Source organism: Mus pahari, chromosome 10 (assembly GCF_900095145.1).
Source record: "Mus pahari chromosome 10, PAHARI_EIJ_v1.1, whole genome shotgun sequence".
In the NCBI taxonomy this organism is placed as follows: domain Eukaryota; kingdom Metazoa; phylum Chordata; class Mammalia; order Rodentia; family Muridae; genus Mus; species Mus pahari.
The window spans coordinates 80,987,761-81,007,192 of NC_034599.1; the positions used below are offsets into that span (position 1 = coordinate 80,987,761).

At 40.3% G+C, this 19,432-nt stretch overlaps 1 protein-coding gene across 6 annotated transcripts in view; it reads right to left on the bottom strand.

The window, feature by feature from the left end:
* Positions 1 to 19,432, bottom strand: part of Snap91 (synaptosome associated protein 91) — a 113,293-nt gene that overhangs the window by 45,777 nt on the left and 48,084 nt on the right. For all 6 annotated transcript variants that reach the window (XM_021206128.1, XM_021206127.1, XM_029542977.1 and 3 more), the window contains exons 8-11: positions 12,805 to 12,911; positions 9,645 to 9,686; positions 3,472 to 3,542; positions 1,491 to 1,496 (exon numbers count right to left, since the gene is read on the bottom strand). In XM_021206128.1, the coding sequence (XP_021061787.1) occupies positions 1,491 to 1,496; positions 3,472 to 3,542; positions 9,645 to 9,686; positions 12,805 to 12,911 (226 nt within the window). The remainder of the gene's footprint in view (positions 1 to 1,490; positions 1,497 to 3,471; positions 3,543 to 9,644; positions 9,687 to 12,804; positions 12,912 to 19,432) is intronic.

Consider the following 19,432-nt stretch of genomic DNA (forward strand, 5'->3'; position numbering starts at 1 on the left):
TACTCATTTATAATTTCATATGTAGTGTCCTGGCTGGATCTGAGTCAACTTGACACAAGGTGGAATTATCTTAGAAGAGGTAGCTCAGTTGTGAAAATGTCTCTACCAGAGACTACAGGGCACCCTCTCTTGATTCGTGGATGATGTGGGAGGGCCCAGCCTCATGTGGGTGGGGTCAACCCTGGCAGGTGGTCCTGCAGGGCATGAGAAAGCAGCAGGCTGAGCAGGTAAGAAACACTCTTCTTTGTCCTCTGCTTCAGTTCCTACCTCCTGGGTCCTGCCCTGATTGATTTCTTGCCTTGACTTCTGTCACTGATTGACCATAATCTGTGAGGTAAAATACACCTCTCCCTCCCTAAGCTGCACTGGTTGTGGTAGTTATCACTACAATGGAAACATAACCAGGCCTTATAGAAATCTATAACATAATGGATCAAGTTGGGAAAGCTAATGCAGTACTGACAATCTGAAACGAGAACGAATATTATCTATATTGTGATCTGAGCAAAAACTCTAAAATGCTACATTCAGGCCTACTGGCTTTTTCTATGACCATGGCAGAGGCCAACGTTTCTTTCAAAGATGGGAAAAAGCAAGCTATCAATAGAGGAAATTATGTCATTTAATGGTCCCCCAACAATAATTCCTATGTAGCATAAATGCTATCCAGAAAAATATAGAAATGTAAAAGCCTATAAATATCTCATAATTTTAATTATAAAAGACACCCGGGGTTCCCTAGCTGTTCAGCTCAACACTTAGTATATACCACATGGGGAATAATATTAATTTCACTTTTAGAAAGAATATACTCAGGTGTGTCATTCAGTACTGCTCTCATCCACTGCACATCGGTGGATGGGAAGTACCCAAAACAAATGGCATTCGAGTCTCCCATAGCAGCCTTTTGGTCTGAGCTGTGTTTTAAGTCAGGGTTTCTATGCAGTCCGGGAACTTGCTCTGTAGACTATGCTGGGTTTGAACTCAGAGATCTGCCTGCCTCTGCTGCCAGAGTGCTGGGACTAAAGGTGTGCGCCACCATTGCCTGGTTTAGGATTACCACAGCAGACATTTGCCAATGCATAAACATTGTCACAGTCTTAGAACAGTTTTGTATTGCTACAGAATGGCAAAGAAAATATCTTCGAACCATTTATGTTCCTTATAAAACTGCCCTGGCCTTCTGCAGTGTACCAGGAGAAAAATCTTTTATTTACCCAATGAAAATACGTTTTCTAAAAGTGAAGAGGGTTATTTATACACCTAGGAGATACTGTTAATTATGAGACAACAGAACCCAAAGGAAGCAAAACCACCCTTGCTAGTGACCTTAGGAGAAAAAAGAATAGATAATAAAGACATAGACATACGAGATGGACACTAACGGACACTAATCAATTTCCAAAATTCCAAATACCAAATATGGTGGTTTTTGTTTGCATTTTTAGTAATTACCAAATGCAAAAATAGTAACTTAGCATGGTACTCACCCTTCACTTAAGTTCCCATGTAGGCACAAACATACAGAGAAGAAACGAGTTAACTATTAAAGCTTGTTTTTCTTAAATTCAGAATAAGCAGAAGACAAATCAAAATATGGTTTTGTCCAATTAATGAAAAGAATCTGACAGTATAAAAAATGATTTAAAAGGCACTAGAGAAATTTATTCTAAGTTGAATGACTTTGGCTACAGAGTTTTAATCCTTATTTCTAAAAGTGCCTACCGGTAATTTTCCTCAGATAGCCCTCCAGGGCCACAAAGGGGCAAGTTCAGAGTCAAAGGTTGGCTAAGGAGCCTGAAGATGGGGAAGAAGGCGCTGGTGAAGGAAGCACTGGAGGCTCGAAGGGAGGCGGGGAGCTTGGCAGTGCTCAGCCCGAGAAAGCAAAGGCTTGGAAAAGCAGCCTGCAGCACACACAGGGCAGGTGGGCGCACAATCGGGAGAGGATCTGCAGCACACACAGGGCACGCAATCGGGAGAGAATGTGCAAAGCCCTTCAGCTACTGGAGCTTCCAACAGAGGGTGGCTCCAGTTATATGTGAGAGTGGGCGTTTTAAATTGACATGTGGTAATCTCACATCAAAAGCTGTTCAACCACAGCTACACTGGAGCACAACTCGGCCTTAACCCAGAGAGGTCTTGTCATCCAGAGGCTGTACAGTCCAAAGTGCCTGGAAAACTCCCCTACTGAAAACGGAAAACCATACCTATATATAAAACTATACTAAACTAACTTGAGGGGGAATAGACAAAAGAAACAGCACTTAGCTGATGAAACAACTATAAAAATGTAGCATCAAGACATAAGCTTAGATTCTGGGAGAATGTTCAGAGAGAGATCACAAGAGTTAAAATTTCACAGCTCTGCCATTGGCAAAAAACAAACTAACCAACTAACCGAGTGCAAATCTGTGTTCATCCTGTGGCCCTGCACTAAGTGTTCAGATAATAGGGGAGAAAACTGTCTACATTTAGAATCAGGAACTCTCGTGGAATTACACATGTGGATAAATAGCCACAATACACGCAAGCTCACAACTCAGGAAGGAAGGCTTCCTAAGAAGACGGCTTTGCAAACGGTCCTTCCAGGAGGCATAGGATCTACATAACTGGGAGGAGGGTACCTCCAAGGCTAATGAATATAGCGGAAACAAGGAACAAAGGCTAGAAAGTACAGACAATTCTGATGTCTGTTTCAGAGGTAGGGGAATAAAGGAACCTGGGCAGTGTTTTGTATACAGTGATGAAAACAGTTTAAGACCAAGTACCGAAGCACAAAGGCCACAGCAGAACAAGCAAAGACTGTGTGAGTCACCCTTGCTATATTCCCTCTAGAGGATGACTCTGGAGTAATAGCAACAGCATGATGATGTGTCTAAGGGTTTACAGGAAGGTGTGTCACTGGAGACTACACTCCAAAGCCTGACTTTCCTCATACCACAGTTGGTTAGTCTTGGTATTCAAGGATGCTTGTGAAACTCTCCTTCCTTGAGTCACAACCAATCACAATAGCTTTAACTTTTTGTTTGTTTGTTTGTTTGTTTGAGATAGGCTTTCTTTCTCTGTGTAGCTCTGGCTGTCCTGGAACTCACTTTGTAGACCAGGCTGGCCTCCAACTCAGAAATCCACCTGCCTCTGCCTCCCATGGGATTAAAGGCATGCGCCACCACACCTGGCTAGCTCCAACTCTTCAAGAGTAACTTCTGAAGACATATGTGTAAACCAGCAGGTTCAGTCAACCTGCTGCAAACCATGGATTCTTCTTTGGCATTCTCTGCAGGCAGGTGGCCTGGACAGGTCAGGTGTCATAGGCTAGCAGGAAGGGTAGAAGTTTCTGAGGGACCCCAGGAGACTGGCAGCTAAATACACCCTGAATCTGCCCTGGAGTGTAGTTACCCCTAAGACATTCCATTCTCACGAAGAGCCACTTGGTGATTTTCATCTTATTTACAGTTTACAAGCAGTGCGTACTTGTTTCCAGGTTTCTTTCCTTCTAAGGTATTTAGATGTTGTTCAAGGGTCTCCATAAGACTGCTGGGAGCCTACAATAAGAAATAAAAACAAATGTCTGTGTGGTTCTCTCCCAAGCCAAGCACACTTTAACATTGCTGTAAGCCCGTGTGGCAGAAGTTCATGTGAGCACCCTGTCTGAGATGATGTCCTTTGGCATTTAGGAATTTAAGTTCTGTGGCATCTCAGATAGGCCCATCTTAAATAGACTTACCTCCACTAACTACCCAATGACATTACAACACCATTTCAGTAAAAGGTGCTCCCTGCATCAGACAGGTGTCTACTAAGGACACTTAGTCCTAGTCCTTAGTCAAGGTTGCTACTACCGCACACAGAACCTCCGTGAAAAAGAAACAGGCACCTATGTGCATCCAAATCCAAAACATATGAGCCCAAATGTAAATTTATAGAAATTTGAAAATACAGCAAAAATTCATTTTTGCATGCCTAGTTGAAATACTAGGGATTATCTTCACCATCATTTAAAAAAGGATTAAGGAGCAATAAGAATGTCACATTAATACAGAGTGGCAATTAATATTTTCCAATTATTTAATATTTAATTTATATATAATAAAGTAACCAAATAATATGATAAAATTTTGTATTATCAAATAGATGTGATATATTTCAATCCTTAAAGATTCAATGTTTCTATAAAATTTCAAGCAATAAAGATGATATTTTATTGAAGCCGGGCATGGTGGCGCACACCTTTAATCCCAGCACTCAGGAGGCAGAGGCAGATGGATTTCTGAGTTCCAGGCTAGCCTGGTCTACAGAGTAAGTTCAAGTACAGCCAAGGCTATACAGAGAAACCCTGTCTTGAAAAACAAAAAAACAAAACAAAAAGAAACAAAAAGGTATTTTATTGCACATTCAAAGGGGACATAATGGTTCCTACAAATTTTTTCCCAATCCATTCTTCAAGCAGCAAAAATTGAACTTGCTTTTTCTCTTAATGCAAATGAGACCTCAATAGTGTAGAGGTTCAGGGAGAAGCACTTAGTGCTGAAACATCTATACATTTACAGGTACATTCTGGTATTTGTTTTTTTAATGGGAAATTAAATTTGAAGGACTTCACACTAACCATGCTGCTGTTAAAGTACAAAATAAATCACAAGAAATTCATATAATTCATATTTTACCTGCGCTTAACAACATTAAATCAGATGGCTTATTAAAGTTTTAAAAATTTTGGATATTTAGGTATTTAATATTACATTTCATTTTTATAAGAGACTCAAACTTTCAATGTTTATGTGATTATTATCACTACATTATTATAAATGAGAATTAAGTATAAAATTGTAAGTATATATAAAAATCACTAAATGTATAAACATATTGACTTGATCCAAATTACCAAAGTAGGATAGCAAGAGACAGCTCTATTAGCTCTGCCTAACAAACGTCAGAGTGAAAAAGTTGTTAAGATATCTAGTATTCTTAGAAAATGATGCAAAATAGAATGCCAAATACAGTTCAGATGAGGACAGATTTCCAGCAAACTCTGGCTGAAAATAAACTTATTAAGTTTCAAAAAATGAATTTTCGAGGTAGTTAATTGAAGTTTTGTTCTATACGTTAGATTTTATATCTCAAAGTAATGATCATTAGATAAAATGTACATTGTAATTTTAAACAGAAAATGTAACTGATGTAAACCTTCATACATTTTCATCTGATAACTTCACAGCCATTCTTCTCACATCTCACGATAAATGTGTGTGTGTGTGTGTGTGTGTGTGTGTGTGTGTGTGTGTGTGTTACTGATGACAGTGAAGGTGGCCATAAAAGCATGAGAACAGATTTACATTTTTTTCATATAAATTATGGAGGGGAAACACATATCAAGTCATGGAGTCTCTCTTTAGTCACAAGACCTGTGTTCTCTACATGTGAAATGCACTATACCTAAATTTTTATTTTTTGCTGAGCTCAAATAAAGCTTAGTAACTGCAAACAACATTTATAATAAAAATGTAGAAGAAAACACGGGATAGCAAAGGCTCAGAGTCAGATTAAAACAAAACATCAGGACTCCATTCTTCCTGGGACATTTCTATTCCTCACCCTCGTTTTGGAGACAGAATTTTAGTATGTAGCCCTGGCTGGCCTCAAACTCACAGAGATCCACCTGCTTCTGCCTCTCGGGTGCTGGGACTGAATGTGTGTGCCACCATGCCTCGTGGGCTATTCTGTAATAACTGAAAAACTGGACACTGCAGTAGAGATCACATCAGCTGAAAAGGGAACCCATCAAGAGGATGAGCTGCTCCGGGGAGTTACTGAGCAACACACTCTGTGTATAATTCATTGAGACTTTTATCCTCCAGGACTTTAAAAAAAAAATGCCTTAACATTTAAATTTTTCATAAGGACATGTGAAGTTCCAAGAGAGACACCCTTTGATGGGAATGTCCAGGAGCACATGATGTATGCTCTCTTCACTGTTGGTGGTGCAGTGATGCCTGACACACAGTAGGCAGGGGGTAACACCTGACACACAGTAGGCAGTAGGGAACAGTGGCCTCCTGAACTTCAAAGTAGGCACTTTCAGAATGCCTCTGCTGGGATGAGAGAAACTTAAAGGAACACTGAGAGTCAGTAGCATCTTTATCTCCTTATTTCAGAAAAAACAGCCACGTGGATAAGGTCAATCAGGTGACAGGTAATGATAAATGTGTCACAGAATCATCAATATATAATTTTTTATTTTATTTTATTTTATTTTATTTTTTTGGTTTTTCAAGACAGGGTTTCTCTGTGTAGCCCTGGCTGTCCTGGAACTCACTCTGTAGACCAGGCTGGCCTCGAACTCAGAAATCTGCCTGGTGATATTCAGAGTAAAGAAGAATATGCATCCACCTATCATTTATATGCTACCGGTCATAAAATCAAGTTTTAAAAAATACAACAGTAATTCAGATTTTAGATTAGATCTCAGAAACCACTCCTAGTGCTGAGAAGAAATTTCAGCCGGGGAACACATTCTCTTACTCCTTGAAATAGTACTTTAAGTATCATCTGAAAATGTCATTGATGTTCACAAATCATTTATGTGGTGGTGCTATATGCACAGGTGTTTATGGTCCACACTCTCAAGTGGAGACGTGCGCTAAATTCCTGTTTGTTTGTTTGTTTGTTTTTCTGTAAGAGAAATTTTAATCCTTAAAATTTCAATAGGAGTTCCTTCTGGTCACCATCATTTCTATTTATTTATTTAGCAAAGGAAAAATTGGTTTTCTCTAATGGAGGCTCACTGGTATATTAACCATATACCCAGCAGTAGATGGCCAACACAAAATGAACTCAAAGGTATTTTTGTAGATTTTTTTTTTTTTTTTGGTCTCAAGTTTTGGCATTTTTTAAATCTTATTGGTCTTTTGTTTGTATATTTTGGTTTCTTACTTTATGTTTCTATGGTTTTATTTTTTTGGTGTTTGCTTTATATGCTTTTTTAATATTCTGGTCTTGTTTTTCTTCTAAAAGCAGAGAGAAAGAAGGTGTGAAATTTAAGTGAGTGGGGAGGTAGGGTGGGTCCAGGAGTAGTTAGGGAAGGAGAAACCATGACCAGACTATTCGGCATGAAAAAATTATTTTCAAGAAAAAAGAAAAAGAAAAGAGTATGAGTATTTGAGTTTGCTCATGAGTGTGGCACCCACAGAGACCAGATGATGGTGTTGGTGTTGGGTCCCTTGGGGCGGGAGTTACAGGCTCTTGTGAGCCACCTGACTTGGGTGTTGGGAAACAAACCCAGGTCTTCCGCAAGGCAGCCAGCTGTCTTAACCCCTGAGCCATCTCTCCAGCCCCTATTTAATTCTTTTCAGACATTTTTGTTCATTTCTGTGATGGATAGAGTGTCACAGAAGCTGTGTTGAAGCCTGGCAGAGAACAGAACTTCATCTCATAGGAGTTAACGTTCATACAACCTTGTATTGCAGATTCACCTCTGGATTAATCCTGACTTAATCCTCTCTGAAGGGCTAAACTTCAGAAGTCTCACATTCCTGCTGAAGCCTGACTGCACTGTGAGAGCATGAGGGGTTCCTAAGTCCCTGGCTCAGTGAGAGACTCCCTCAGCCTGGAGAAAGGGGCTCTCATAGAGGAGAGTTTATGGAGCTGGTTCATGCAGCTCACAGTCGCAGAGAAAACAGGTAGCTCACAACCACAAAGAAAGCATAATCAAGCTACTAATTAAGACATTCCAGAGGCATGCCATAGTCTTATATTGGAATTTAAATGTACACAGAATTTAGTTAAGAGGATTTTTATGGGGTGGTAATTTAAAAATAATCACTAATATCGAAGTTTTATGCTGCTCTTTAGCTCACAAGAAAAACAGGATAGATGTTCTGGATTTTAATGACTATCATAGAACAGCTTTCTACTAGGCTTCCCAAGTCCTGGCACATACAGCGTACATCATTAAATATGTCTATAGACTTCTTGAGCGATGACATCAGCTGCAATGAGTATTCTGGTATCGTTAGAAAGGAAACCCAAGTATGTGCCCCTTCCTTCAATGATCTGCTATCATTTTCAAAACTGAAAGCCAGCAAGGTATTTATCGGTCCCTTGACTCTCTTACAACGTCTAGACTGCCCAGAGGCAGACATGTAAAGGCCTGTTCTTACCTGCCAGGCTCCCCTGCACTAAATAGCTGGTTTGTATTTATCCCACAGTGAGGGTTGTCCATGGTATAAAAGAAAATTGACTGTTTCTAAAAATTACTCATTGAGCTAAAAATGTAATGTCCTTTTAAAAACATGTATTATATATATGGAACACTTAGAAAAAAACGCAGTGTAGTCTTTTGCTATAGATGAAACAAATGAAAACATTCATTTTCTTATGATGTTATTAAGATAAACTTACTTCAACAAAGAGATTTCTGAAATAATATTTCTTGCATATTTAATAGTTATCCATGCTAAAAAAATCAACATGTTATTCAGGTATATACTTCAATAGATAACATGAAAAGGAGTAGAAATACTTTAAACTAATATTTCATCTATGAGTGGGGGACAGTCTCTAAATTAAAGAATATATGCTATCCTATTCTGAATTATTCAATGAATTTTACTTGTATGAATTCTTGATATTTTATATAAAATATAAATATTTTATATGAGAGATGGCTCAGTGGTTAAGAGCACTGGCTGCTCTTGTTGAAGATTCTGGGTCAGTTCCCAGCACCCACATGGGTGACTCACAAGAGACTGCAGCTCCAATTTCAGGGTATCCATCACCTTCTTCTGACCTCCACGGGTACAAACACTTCATGCATGTGATACACATATCCTCATGCAGGCTCACATACAAATACACAATTAAAAAAAACCTTCAAACAAAGTGGGGGATTCCATTCTTTTCTATTATAAAGACTGGGTTTAAAAAGATACAACATTCATGTCACTCATGCCCAGCTCTGCATCCTCTGGCCACTCCCTTCATGATGCTTCTAGTAAAAGGACATGTGTGAGACTGAGATTTACCATCACAGGGTGTTTAAAACCCACCAGTTCCTGTCAATCACACCAAAGACCATTTATAACTCAGTGTTTGTCCTCCTCCTCCTCAGGAGCTGTGCACCTGACATGGCTGATGGGTAATCTCTGCGCTCACTGCCGTTTAAACATGGGACCCAGAAAAATCACTCCCCAAGCACCTCTACAGAATGTAAAGAAATTACTCCTCCCCATGGGGTGGGGAGGATGTAAAATCTTGTCACCAGGGCTTCTCCCTTCTGTGGGTGTCTTTCAGACCAGGCACATATAGAGAACAGGGAGAGTGGACTGAATGCTCATGTGCTCTGATGACCGGAAGTAGCTGCTCAGACCCCAAGCTCTGTCACAGATGTGTGACAGCTCTCACTGGTTCAAGCTCAATAACGAAGCAGTGAGCCCAGTTAGAATATCACAGCTTAAGGGCAGTGAAATCTTCTATTATATGCAGAAACATAATCAATAATTAGAAAAAATAAGTAAGGTTGAATAATGTTTTTAGAAAATTGGTTGGCTTAAGCTCCAGATTTATGAAATGTCTACAAAGTATCCCTACTTGTGGCAATCTGTTAATTATCAATGTCCTGTCTACTGATAGGCTCTTGAGACACTTACCTGCGTGAGGTCGGGAATGTCGCCTTTATCAATACCTACTTGCTGTGGGAAAAAAAAAAAAAACAACCAAAATTACTACTGGGTTTTTATGACTTTTTGGCATTTAATATAAGATCACTCAGAATTTGTTAAAACTACAGCTTATTCGTGGTGTAAAGCAACTACTACTCTGCATGCCCACCTTACTTTAAGCATATGCTCTTTACATAATTTCCCATTCAAATGGTTCTGCCTACTGATTCCTTGGGGGAATGGTTATTTATCTTAATCTTCTGTTCAGGGTGTAGCATCTATTTCCTATTTTACAGGTAGAAACACTTTGCCAGTTTCTTACACATTCTTCCAGAACAGGGGTCTCAATCTGTGGGTCACAACCCCTTTGGGGTCACATATCAGATATTCTGCATATCAGATATTTACATTATGATTTATAACAGTAGCAACATTAGTTTAGAGGTAGCAACACAGTAATTTTATGGTTGGAGAATACTACAACATGAGGAACTGTATTAAAGGGTCTCAGCATTAGGAAGGTCAACACCCACTGTTCTAAAGTTTATATAAAACCAAGGAAATTTGAAATATAAGTATTTCATTTTCTTCCACAAATTACAGCAGTATCTAGACTTAATTTTTCTTTTCTTGTTAAAAATAAAAAACATTTTATCCAAATTAAGCTTCCAAAGAAAAATATGAAACACCTGACTTCAGGAAGCTACTCTAACCCTTGCTGGATCCCAATCAAACCATCTCGGGGAACCTGTACACAGTCAGAACGGCCATTCTGAAGCAGTGGAGACAGGTTTATGGCTTTACCCTTACACTGTCAATTTGTATTCACGTATCTACCACACACTCATACACACTACAACAATGACTGGCTTTATATCCTTTCATGACTCGTGGGTTCCTCTGCCTGCATTCTGTCCTCCCCTGTCACCAAATGACACCTTCTCATGGTCTCCCTTCCACGTGTTACACTGCACCCATACTTACAACTGTTTATGTATTACATGTGCATATATAATATAGGCTGGATTCACACAGCAAGGGGACCTGTCCCTATTTTCTTTTTTTACTTTGTGTCACCTCCCTTAATATTGTATTCTCTAAGTCTGCCCACTTTCCTGCAATCTCATGATTGATATTTTTTCTGTATATTTTTATATTTTGTATTGGACGGAATTTTTCACTGAACAGGATAGCTTAGGGGTATGTCCATATTAGCATAGAGAATAGTCTACCTTTTAAGAACATCATGTAGAACTTCCTCATCTTATAATTTATTCAATGCATCATTTATTAACTAATATTAAAGTTGTTTTTAATGTTTAGTATACTAAAAATTAAACATTTAGTATAACTTTATAATTTATTTTATCAATAATTTACATGGTAATTCACTTATTAATGAAATTGAGGCTCAAAGAAACTAAACAGATTAAAGAACCTAAGACATACTTCACGCAGTTCCTATTGGAAGTCTAGGGATTTCTACAGAAACTGTCTGACCACTCAGTATGCTGGACAGCTCACTAATGCTTTGTAAGTAGATAATACAAATTCTGAGTTTATTGCTTAGCTTCCATGGTATGAAAACTCCAACAGAGCGCCTCTTACACTCTTACACTCAGAGCTCTATCACTGAGATATACTCTCAGCCATAGCTACATGTTTAAAATGACGTTCTGAAAGCCTACCTTTTCTTTAGGAAAATGATTCTAACTGGAGACTAACATTAAGCAGGGGCCCATGTGATGCATGAATGCCGTCTGTGACACACTAAGTTCTGAACATTCACTAAAGATTTCTCTGTATTGACTGACCATAACCAAACCATTTCGACTACCGTTGGTGTGTTCAAATGAAAATCATTATGTACATATGATAGAGAACTATATAAATATGATTAAAGTTGTCCCACTGAACTTTAGAAGCTTATTCTAGTAAAACAGTTTCATAAAATTAGTGTCCATTCCATAAGCAGTCTTGCAAATGTTCACAAAGCACTTCTATTCAGTGATTTAAAGACAGACTCTTAGAATGATGCCTGCTCTGTGGATCGCTTCTTCACTGGCATAAATCTCACTTGTCTCAGCACGAGGCGTGAAGAGACATAAAACAAACTTATGTAAAAAAAAAACCAAGTCTCTGCGTCAGCAAGCCTTTCTCCTAAAGCTGTGGAGGCCAGCTCTGTTTGCTGTTTGCAGACATGTATGCTCATTGTCCACTGCACCCTGCCCAGCTCCTGCCTCCCCTAGAGCACCGAGTGGGAGCCGAGACACACCTGCCCCAGGAGGTAATGGGGAAGCAAAGCAACCTTCTGCTCAGAGTGCCTGCACATACCTGATCTTTCACAGAAAACCCTTGAGCAACGATTTTCACTAGATTATACTAATAACTGTGGCTAAACCAAGGGATAAAGTCATACAAAATATAAACAATAAACCCATGAAGCAGAAAAAAAATTCAAGCAATTATACCCTTCCAGTAATGAGAAGCACAGACATCCCATGTCCCATGCCTGCAGCATCATCGGCTTTGCTATTGAGTCTGGAGCAGGTCACACTGCACCCCGCCTCTAATGCTCAGTCAGTCCACATGTAAGATAAAGACCCACTGACCATCCCACCAGAGGTATAGTGATGTCATCATTTCTTGTACCAGCATGAGTCAAGTACTGGATTTCGTAAGAGAAAAAAGCTCCAATTTACAGATAATCTCAAGAATGCCAACTGTGTTTTGCAGTTATACTTTAGCCTTTTAATTATATTTAAGTCATTGACAGGGTAAGGGAGATAAGGATTCATAATTTATACTTTATAAACAGTGAATAGATTTTTCTAAAAGTAAATGTAGGGTTCAAAATATAAAACTTTCTTACAATAAAACAACAACAACAACAACAAAGCAGTCATTAGGTGGAATGGGGCACAGGACCAACTTGTAGAACAGCAGTATAACCTATGAACATTTTACTTGCGTACATCTGATGGGGAGGCAGGAGTGTAGAGCCCTACTCTGACGGGTTGGGAGAAGTGACTGGAAGATTTCCTCTCATGCTAACACATCCTGGACATGTGCTAGATGTCCTGTCAGGCCAGACACTATGCTGCACACTAGTTCTGGCTGCCTTAGCCACAAAGCTTAGACCACTTACCTCCGCGACCTTGAGGAATTCGGATACCCTCGTCATTCTAGTTAGAAATCGCTTGTAAATTTCTAGCGCGTCTTTGCATTGACCTTTCTTCATCTCGAAAAATTTTTCTAGAAGAGATAAGGGATAAACAGTTTGAAGAGTTCTGTTTTACTCCAGGCTTTTGAGATAATCACTGCTTCAAGCGTAGGGCCTGAATTAAAGCATGGGAAGGGAAATGCTAAAGTGGCTTCTCTACAGAGGGACTCTGAGTGGCTGGAGAAAGGCACATGGTTCATCTGTCTCACTGAAAGTAACTTCAGTAACAAGGAACTGAGCTGGAAGCATACAGGAGTCACTGTATCACATCGAAGCCATGACCCCCATGCCTCTGTACTTGTTTTAAAAATTGTTCATGACAACCACAACTCAAAAGCTATGGCTGCATTCCACAGCACCCTTATTCTTTTGTTTCTTTCCTCTCTCCTGACCTTCTTACCCAGCCTTTCATGGACATGGGAGACTGAAACCATGCTGGGAGGGAGCTCTATACTGGGTTACATCCTAGCTCCAGGGTCATTGTTTTCTTACTAGGTCATATAAAGCAATGACCAAGTCATAAACCAACCATGTATAAGTCTTTCAGAACTGAAGAATTCTTTTTAATTTCTACTCATATAAGTTGATGCTTATTAGATTGGTCATAAATTACCTATCAAGTATTACAGCATATTTTTGAAAGATAAAGTGGGGGCTCTTATAGTCATTTGGCTCACCAAACACTTCATAGCTTTTTGCTGTGTGAACTTAGTCTTTTTCTCAACAATACTGAGAGGCAGCATGACCCTGTTGTTCTCTTGTTACCCTTCCCACAAAGTCTAGAACTCAGTCCCCAAGGTACTGTGTTTTAATTACAGTATGACAAGGTGTTTTTTTTTTTTTTTCATATATGTCTTAAAAAAAAAAAAAAAAAAAACCAATGCTTTCTCAGAGGGTTTAACAGCCATTTGTCAATTCATCTGCTGACTCTGCAAATGGCAGCTCGGTAAAGGACAGTCTACAGAAGAAACAGAGAAACCAATATGTAGCTCGGCTTCTGTTCTAGAAATGGGTCTCTTTAAATTTGCGTATGGTTAAAGTCATGCTCCGTCTATACTCTCTCCCATGAGAATTCTTCGTGTCACTCAATTTATAATTTTATTACCTCACAAGTATTTTTAATTTTCTTTTTTCTTTTATTATTATTATTATTATTATTATTATTATTATTATTGTTTTCTTAAGAAAAATGAGAATATATAATTAGGAGAAGAACTAATTACCCAGGGTGACTACTCATTACCTTCTGTTGACAGCCTGTGGCGAGTCTACTTTTTACACAGACTTTCCCCGTCGGGTATTTAAGTAAAAGGATCAAGGAAACAAACACATGCTGCGAGATGAGTATTTTCTTCATTTTTTTTTTTTTTTTTTAAAAGGTCGCTGGCAAGGTGACCATGGTCCCTACCCTGTTCATGGTCAGATAAGCAAGCCTAGATAACCCCAGTGGGTCAGAAAAATAGACACGGAAGTAATTGACAATGTGTTGTAAAGACGGTCTCCATCGGGGTGGGGAGAGCATGATAAAAATACATTATATGCAAGTATGAAATTGCCAAAGAATACATTAAGAATCTTTTCAAAGGTCAACTCTGAGAAGAGCCTTTCTTATCTACCCTAGCCTGATTCTAATGCTTCTGAGAGCGTCATGCTGTTACAGTAGATTACAACCTACTACTGGTATAAGAAAATGGAAAATTAGAATTTATTCTGAAAAAATTATACTTCTTCCTGTCTTTTCTTTACTCTTCAGACCATTTTGTTCCAATTTCTTAAGTTACTTTTCTTCAATATCATCTAAGTTGTTTCTTTCTACAGATTTTCAGGAGCAACATGAGAAAACAAATCAAACTGAGAAATATCAATTTTCCCTTTGAACGAATACACCAACAGTCGAGCAATTTTCGTTATCTCGTCTGTATTTTTCTTTTTTCATGATAAGCTGGGGTTCAATAACAAAAGGCCTTCAATCACTCTCTCTCCAGGCTATAATCTCATAGCTGTTTCTGATAGTGAAATAGCAATGACACAAAAGGCAACACACTGTGTCTTACTGAGGTAGCAAATTACGATGCTCCTCCATCCCCTGGAGTCAAAGGAAAGGTCCAGATTAAATTCTTTACGTTGCTTTTCAGTATCAGAAATGACAAATTTTGACATTTGTAGAACTGTGATACAGTGTTTCAGCACTGACTTTCAAACCCTGAGAGAGATTTCCAAGCAGACTACAACTAGGTCCTTAGTAAGCACATCTCACTTGGGTGTCAGAGTTTCACTGTGACAATCCAACAACTGCAACTCTTGCAGCATTTGCCTTGGCTAGTTTGGTCGTTGTTGTTGTTATCTCACTTTAACACAAGCCACAGTTATCTAAGAGGAGGAAGCATTAATTATGAAAATGACCCCATAAAATCAGACTGTGTAAGATGGGGCTGTAGGCAAACCTGAAGGGTATTTTCTTAATTAGTGGTTGATGGGGTAGGACTCCGTACATTAGGGGTGGTACCACCTGTGGGCTGGGGGTTCTGGGGTCTGTAAGTAAGCAGCCTGATCAAGCCAGAAGTTTCAAGCCCGTAAGCAGCACCCCTCTGTGGCATCTGCATCCATCCGCTCCAGCTTTCAGTCTCCTTACCTGTTTGCGTTCTTGCCCTGATTGTCTTTGAGAATAGACTGCGATATTGAAGTGTTTCCTTTTCAACTTGCTTTTGGTCATGGTGTTTCATCACAGTAGTAGAAACCGGGACTAAAAGAGCACTCAAATTGTTTCTAATTGTGTTTATACACAAAGTACTCCGTCAGAAAGTCCTTGATTTCAACTTACACACATTTCCATAAGGCTCACTCCTATAAGCAAAATACATACTTGCTGCAAATCAATCAGGATTCCTGTCTGGTGTGCCTACCTGCCAGCTAGACAAGGCTAATGAAGGCTTCACAGGAAAACTAAGGGGAGAAGAAATATGCTTAGACCGAGTCCCCAAAGCCCTTAATACGAAAAAAGGTTCAATGTCTGTGGTCCTATAATTTCCTCCTATTTAATTCAATTAGTAAGCTAACATTTTCAAATTAAAAATTAAAATAGCTCAAAGAGCTATTATTTTAATCTAAACAAAAACTACCCTCTTGATACCAACTATGTATGAAATCAGCATAATGCCCAGTAAAGCAGACCGTCAGCTTAGCAGCTGTCAGGCCGGTGGTGGCAAGATTTACATGGCTGAACTTGCCTGATTGCTAAGTGAATGGCGGGCACCAAATTCATGGCGAAGTGGGAATAAAGCTAAGCGAGAGGGGATGAGAAAAAAAAACCAACAAAACATCACTGTTGACAGGCAGCAGAGCCCAGGAAGATGAGCAACACTGAGGGGCTGCATGTTGAAAAGACCAAAGGCATAAGGAGAAAAGGGATTCAGAGTAACAAAGCTGAAGAATTCAGTTTCAGAGACTGTGTGGGTCCCTGCAGGTCAGGAAAGAACATAGTATCTGGATTTGCACAGCCACAAAGAAGAAGAATTACAATGCTAATGCTGAACTCAGGCAGGGCAGTGGTGGCACACGCCTTTAATCCCAGAACTCGGGAGGCAGAGGCAGGCCGACTTCTCAGTCCGAGGCCAGCCTGCTCTACAGTGTGAGTTCCAGGACAGCCAGGGCTACACAGAGAAACCCTGTCTCAAAAAGAACAGTCAGAACAGAAAGAATCAATGTGTGGCTTGTCTAATAGAGACTGTGGCCTGAAGCAAGCCTTAGGAAAAAGCTCAAGGAAGGGTAAGGGTGACCTGTAGAAAATTAACAGGAAAAATCTGCATGCTTGCTTTAATGATAAAATCTCTCACCTGAGATGAAATTCTTATTTTGTTTTCAACTTCATATTTAGGGCAGGAATCTGTCAGAGAAGGCAAACATCTCCCTGCTCCCCCAGAGCAATGCATTTGATGTGAGTGACTGGCCCTGCCCACCCACCAGCCTCAGCTCCACACAGCAAGAAGAGCTAGAAGGTAACCCTGAGGCAGGAGCTGTCTTCCCCGGCCTTTCTGCGACTGCTCAGCCCATTGCTTCTGACAGGCAGAAGCCGAGGCATCAGAGATTACTTGCCTGCAGGCTCCTGCTGCCCGCTGCCCACTGCCCAGCTTCCTGGATTTAGAGGCACAATGATTAAAGTCACAGCCACGTGATCCATCCTTAATCCTGGATTATAGCTTCAAGTGTCCATTTCCCAGCTTTCCCTGTGCTGCCAAGAAGCTGTGCCTCCAAGGCAGCTTCTTATTTGTAAAATAACCTCCACTGGCAGCCTCGAAGAAGCAGACCCTGTAAACACAGTTTTATTCCAGGAGGAGACAGAACCCAGAGCCAGTTTCTAGAGGCTTCAAGTACCTACAGCAGCATCCTATAGTAGAGTCCCTTCCAGTTAGAAAATGTGAACGAGTTTCTCTTCTCTTTTCTCTTTTCCCCTTTCTGTTTATTTTGTCTTCCTGCCTGTCCTGAAGACACATGTTTTGGTACTTGGAGAAACTCCAAGAGGAATACTCTTAATCTGTCACACAGCGAATCTGGGGTCAGGTATATAACGTAACCATCTCTGCCCACAGGAAGCTGGGATCTTCATAGACTGAGTTAGGCTTCCTCTGCTTTTCTAGAATGAAGCTTTTCAAGCTATCGGCTCGTCCGCCTCAGTAGGGACAAGGCCAATTAAAGAACAGAGCAAGGGGCTGCTCAAGCTTCCACTGAGAAACCCAGGGAAGAGAAGAAAATACCATGGTTCGCCTCTGGCTGGAGGCTGAGTTGAACTGTGACACCCTGAGACTGTTTCTCATCAGCTCCTGTTTCTGGGGGAAATAAGATTTTCCTCACACACAGTCCCTTGGCTTCTACCACCCACTCTCCCTGCCAGCTGCTTCAGGACCCAATGTGAGGCTTAGAATTCAGTAGTTCTAACGAGTCAAGGGTAAGATACCAACATTGAAGGAAGGCAGGAGCAGTTTGCTCAGGCAGGGAGAACATTTTCCAGCTAGGGGTCCTTATTTTGCTTGAACCTCCTGAGCCCCCTCTTTCCAGCTGCCTTTCTGCAGAAATGCTCTGACTTTACAGAGACTAGAGTGAGGCGACATGTAGAAGTTCCTCACCTATGCTGTAGTTAAACAACTTATAAGATTAGACAAGCTGATTTCCAGCTCGGGCAGCCTGTGCCTAAGATCATTTTTTTGGGATAAAGACTTTTGAGAGTCCAGACATGTACAGAGTCTGACTCAGGAGGGAGACTACGCATGCCCAAAGAGGATCAAGATCTCACAAATTTTAGTAGATTGGACATCTGACAGCTAAAAAACAAGACACGGGATTTAGTTATAGCTACACAGGAAATACATTTTATTAGAAGTATTTCCTGACTTATTAATTCCAAAAATGTATTCATGTTGTATGCTGGAGAGATGGCTCAGTGGTTAAGAGCATGTGTTGCTCTTCCAGAGAACCTGGGTTTAATTCCCAGCACCCACATGGTGGCTCACAACTCTCTTGTAACTCCAGGTCCAGGGAACCAATGCCTTCTACTGACCTTGTGGGCATTGCGCATGGTGCACAGACAAACATGCACACAAAACGCCCATACACATAAAGTAAAACTTTAGGAAGTACGTTGGGCTGAGATACAAATCTAACTGGGTGCCCTGTTACCTCATCCCAGCCTCTCATCCCAGCCTCCTAGCCCCGAGCCATGAACCTTCAACCCTAAATGATAACAAATGGAAAACTGTAATGGAATCTAAAGCTGCTGGGCTGGAAAGAAAGAGATATTAGATTTGCAACATGATCAACAGTTTATCAACTTGAGTAAACAGCCGAGGGCTGGGGATTTAAGTGTGAGCGTCCAGGTGCAGCTCTAATACAGAGGTTACCAAAATGAACTACTCTGGCTAGCAGGAACNCACCTCTAAAGAGCTTACTGAGAATGCAGATTCTCAGACCCCATCTCNGACCTACGGAATCAGGAACTCTTGAGTTCTAATGAGGATTCCATACATTCTTGAGCAAAGTCTTTAAACTCTACTAAAGTTACTTTATCCTAGTTGCCAGTATGGTAACTACTACAGAATAGATAGGCACAGCTGGGAAGGGGGCATGCCTAGATTGTAAAACACATACATGTGCACTTAANACAAACAAAGACATAGAACTAGTTTTTGGAGCANATTGGCAAAAACGAATGTGTAATGTGGAGATAGTCCTCANTCTTCTTGCCGTCAGGCATAAATGCTCCGTACTCAGCTTCTGTGTGAACGTCGTGTTACAGTTTGCCAGCCTATGATACCACATCAGCCAGTGTTCACAACCAGTGTTCCTGATGTCCATGAATTCACTGCTTGGGTGTCACACAACTGGTACACTGCCCTNAATCCCCTTTTCATTCCACTCCCTGCTAATNGGCAGTGACCTCTTGCCTGAGTCCTCAGTTTAATTTTCTAGAATGACACACAACTGGAATCAGAGACAGTGCATTCATTGTTTTCAGACTGACTTGCTGTTTTGACTTTTATCACAATAGGTGACTGTTTTCATC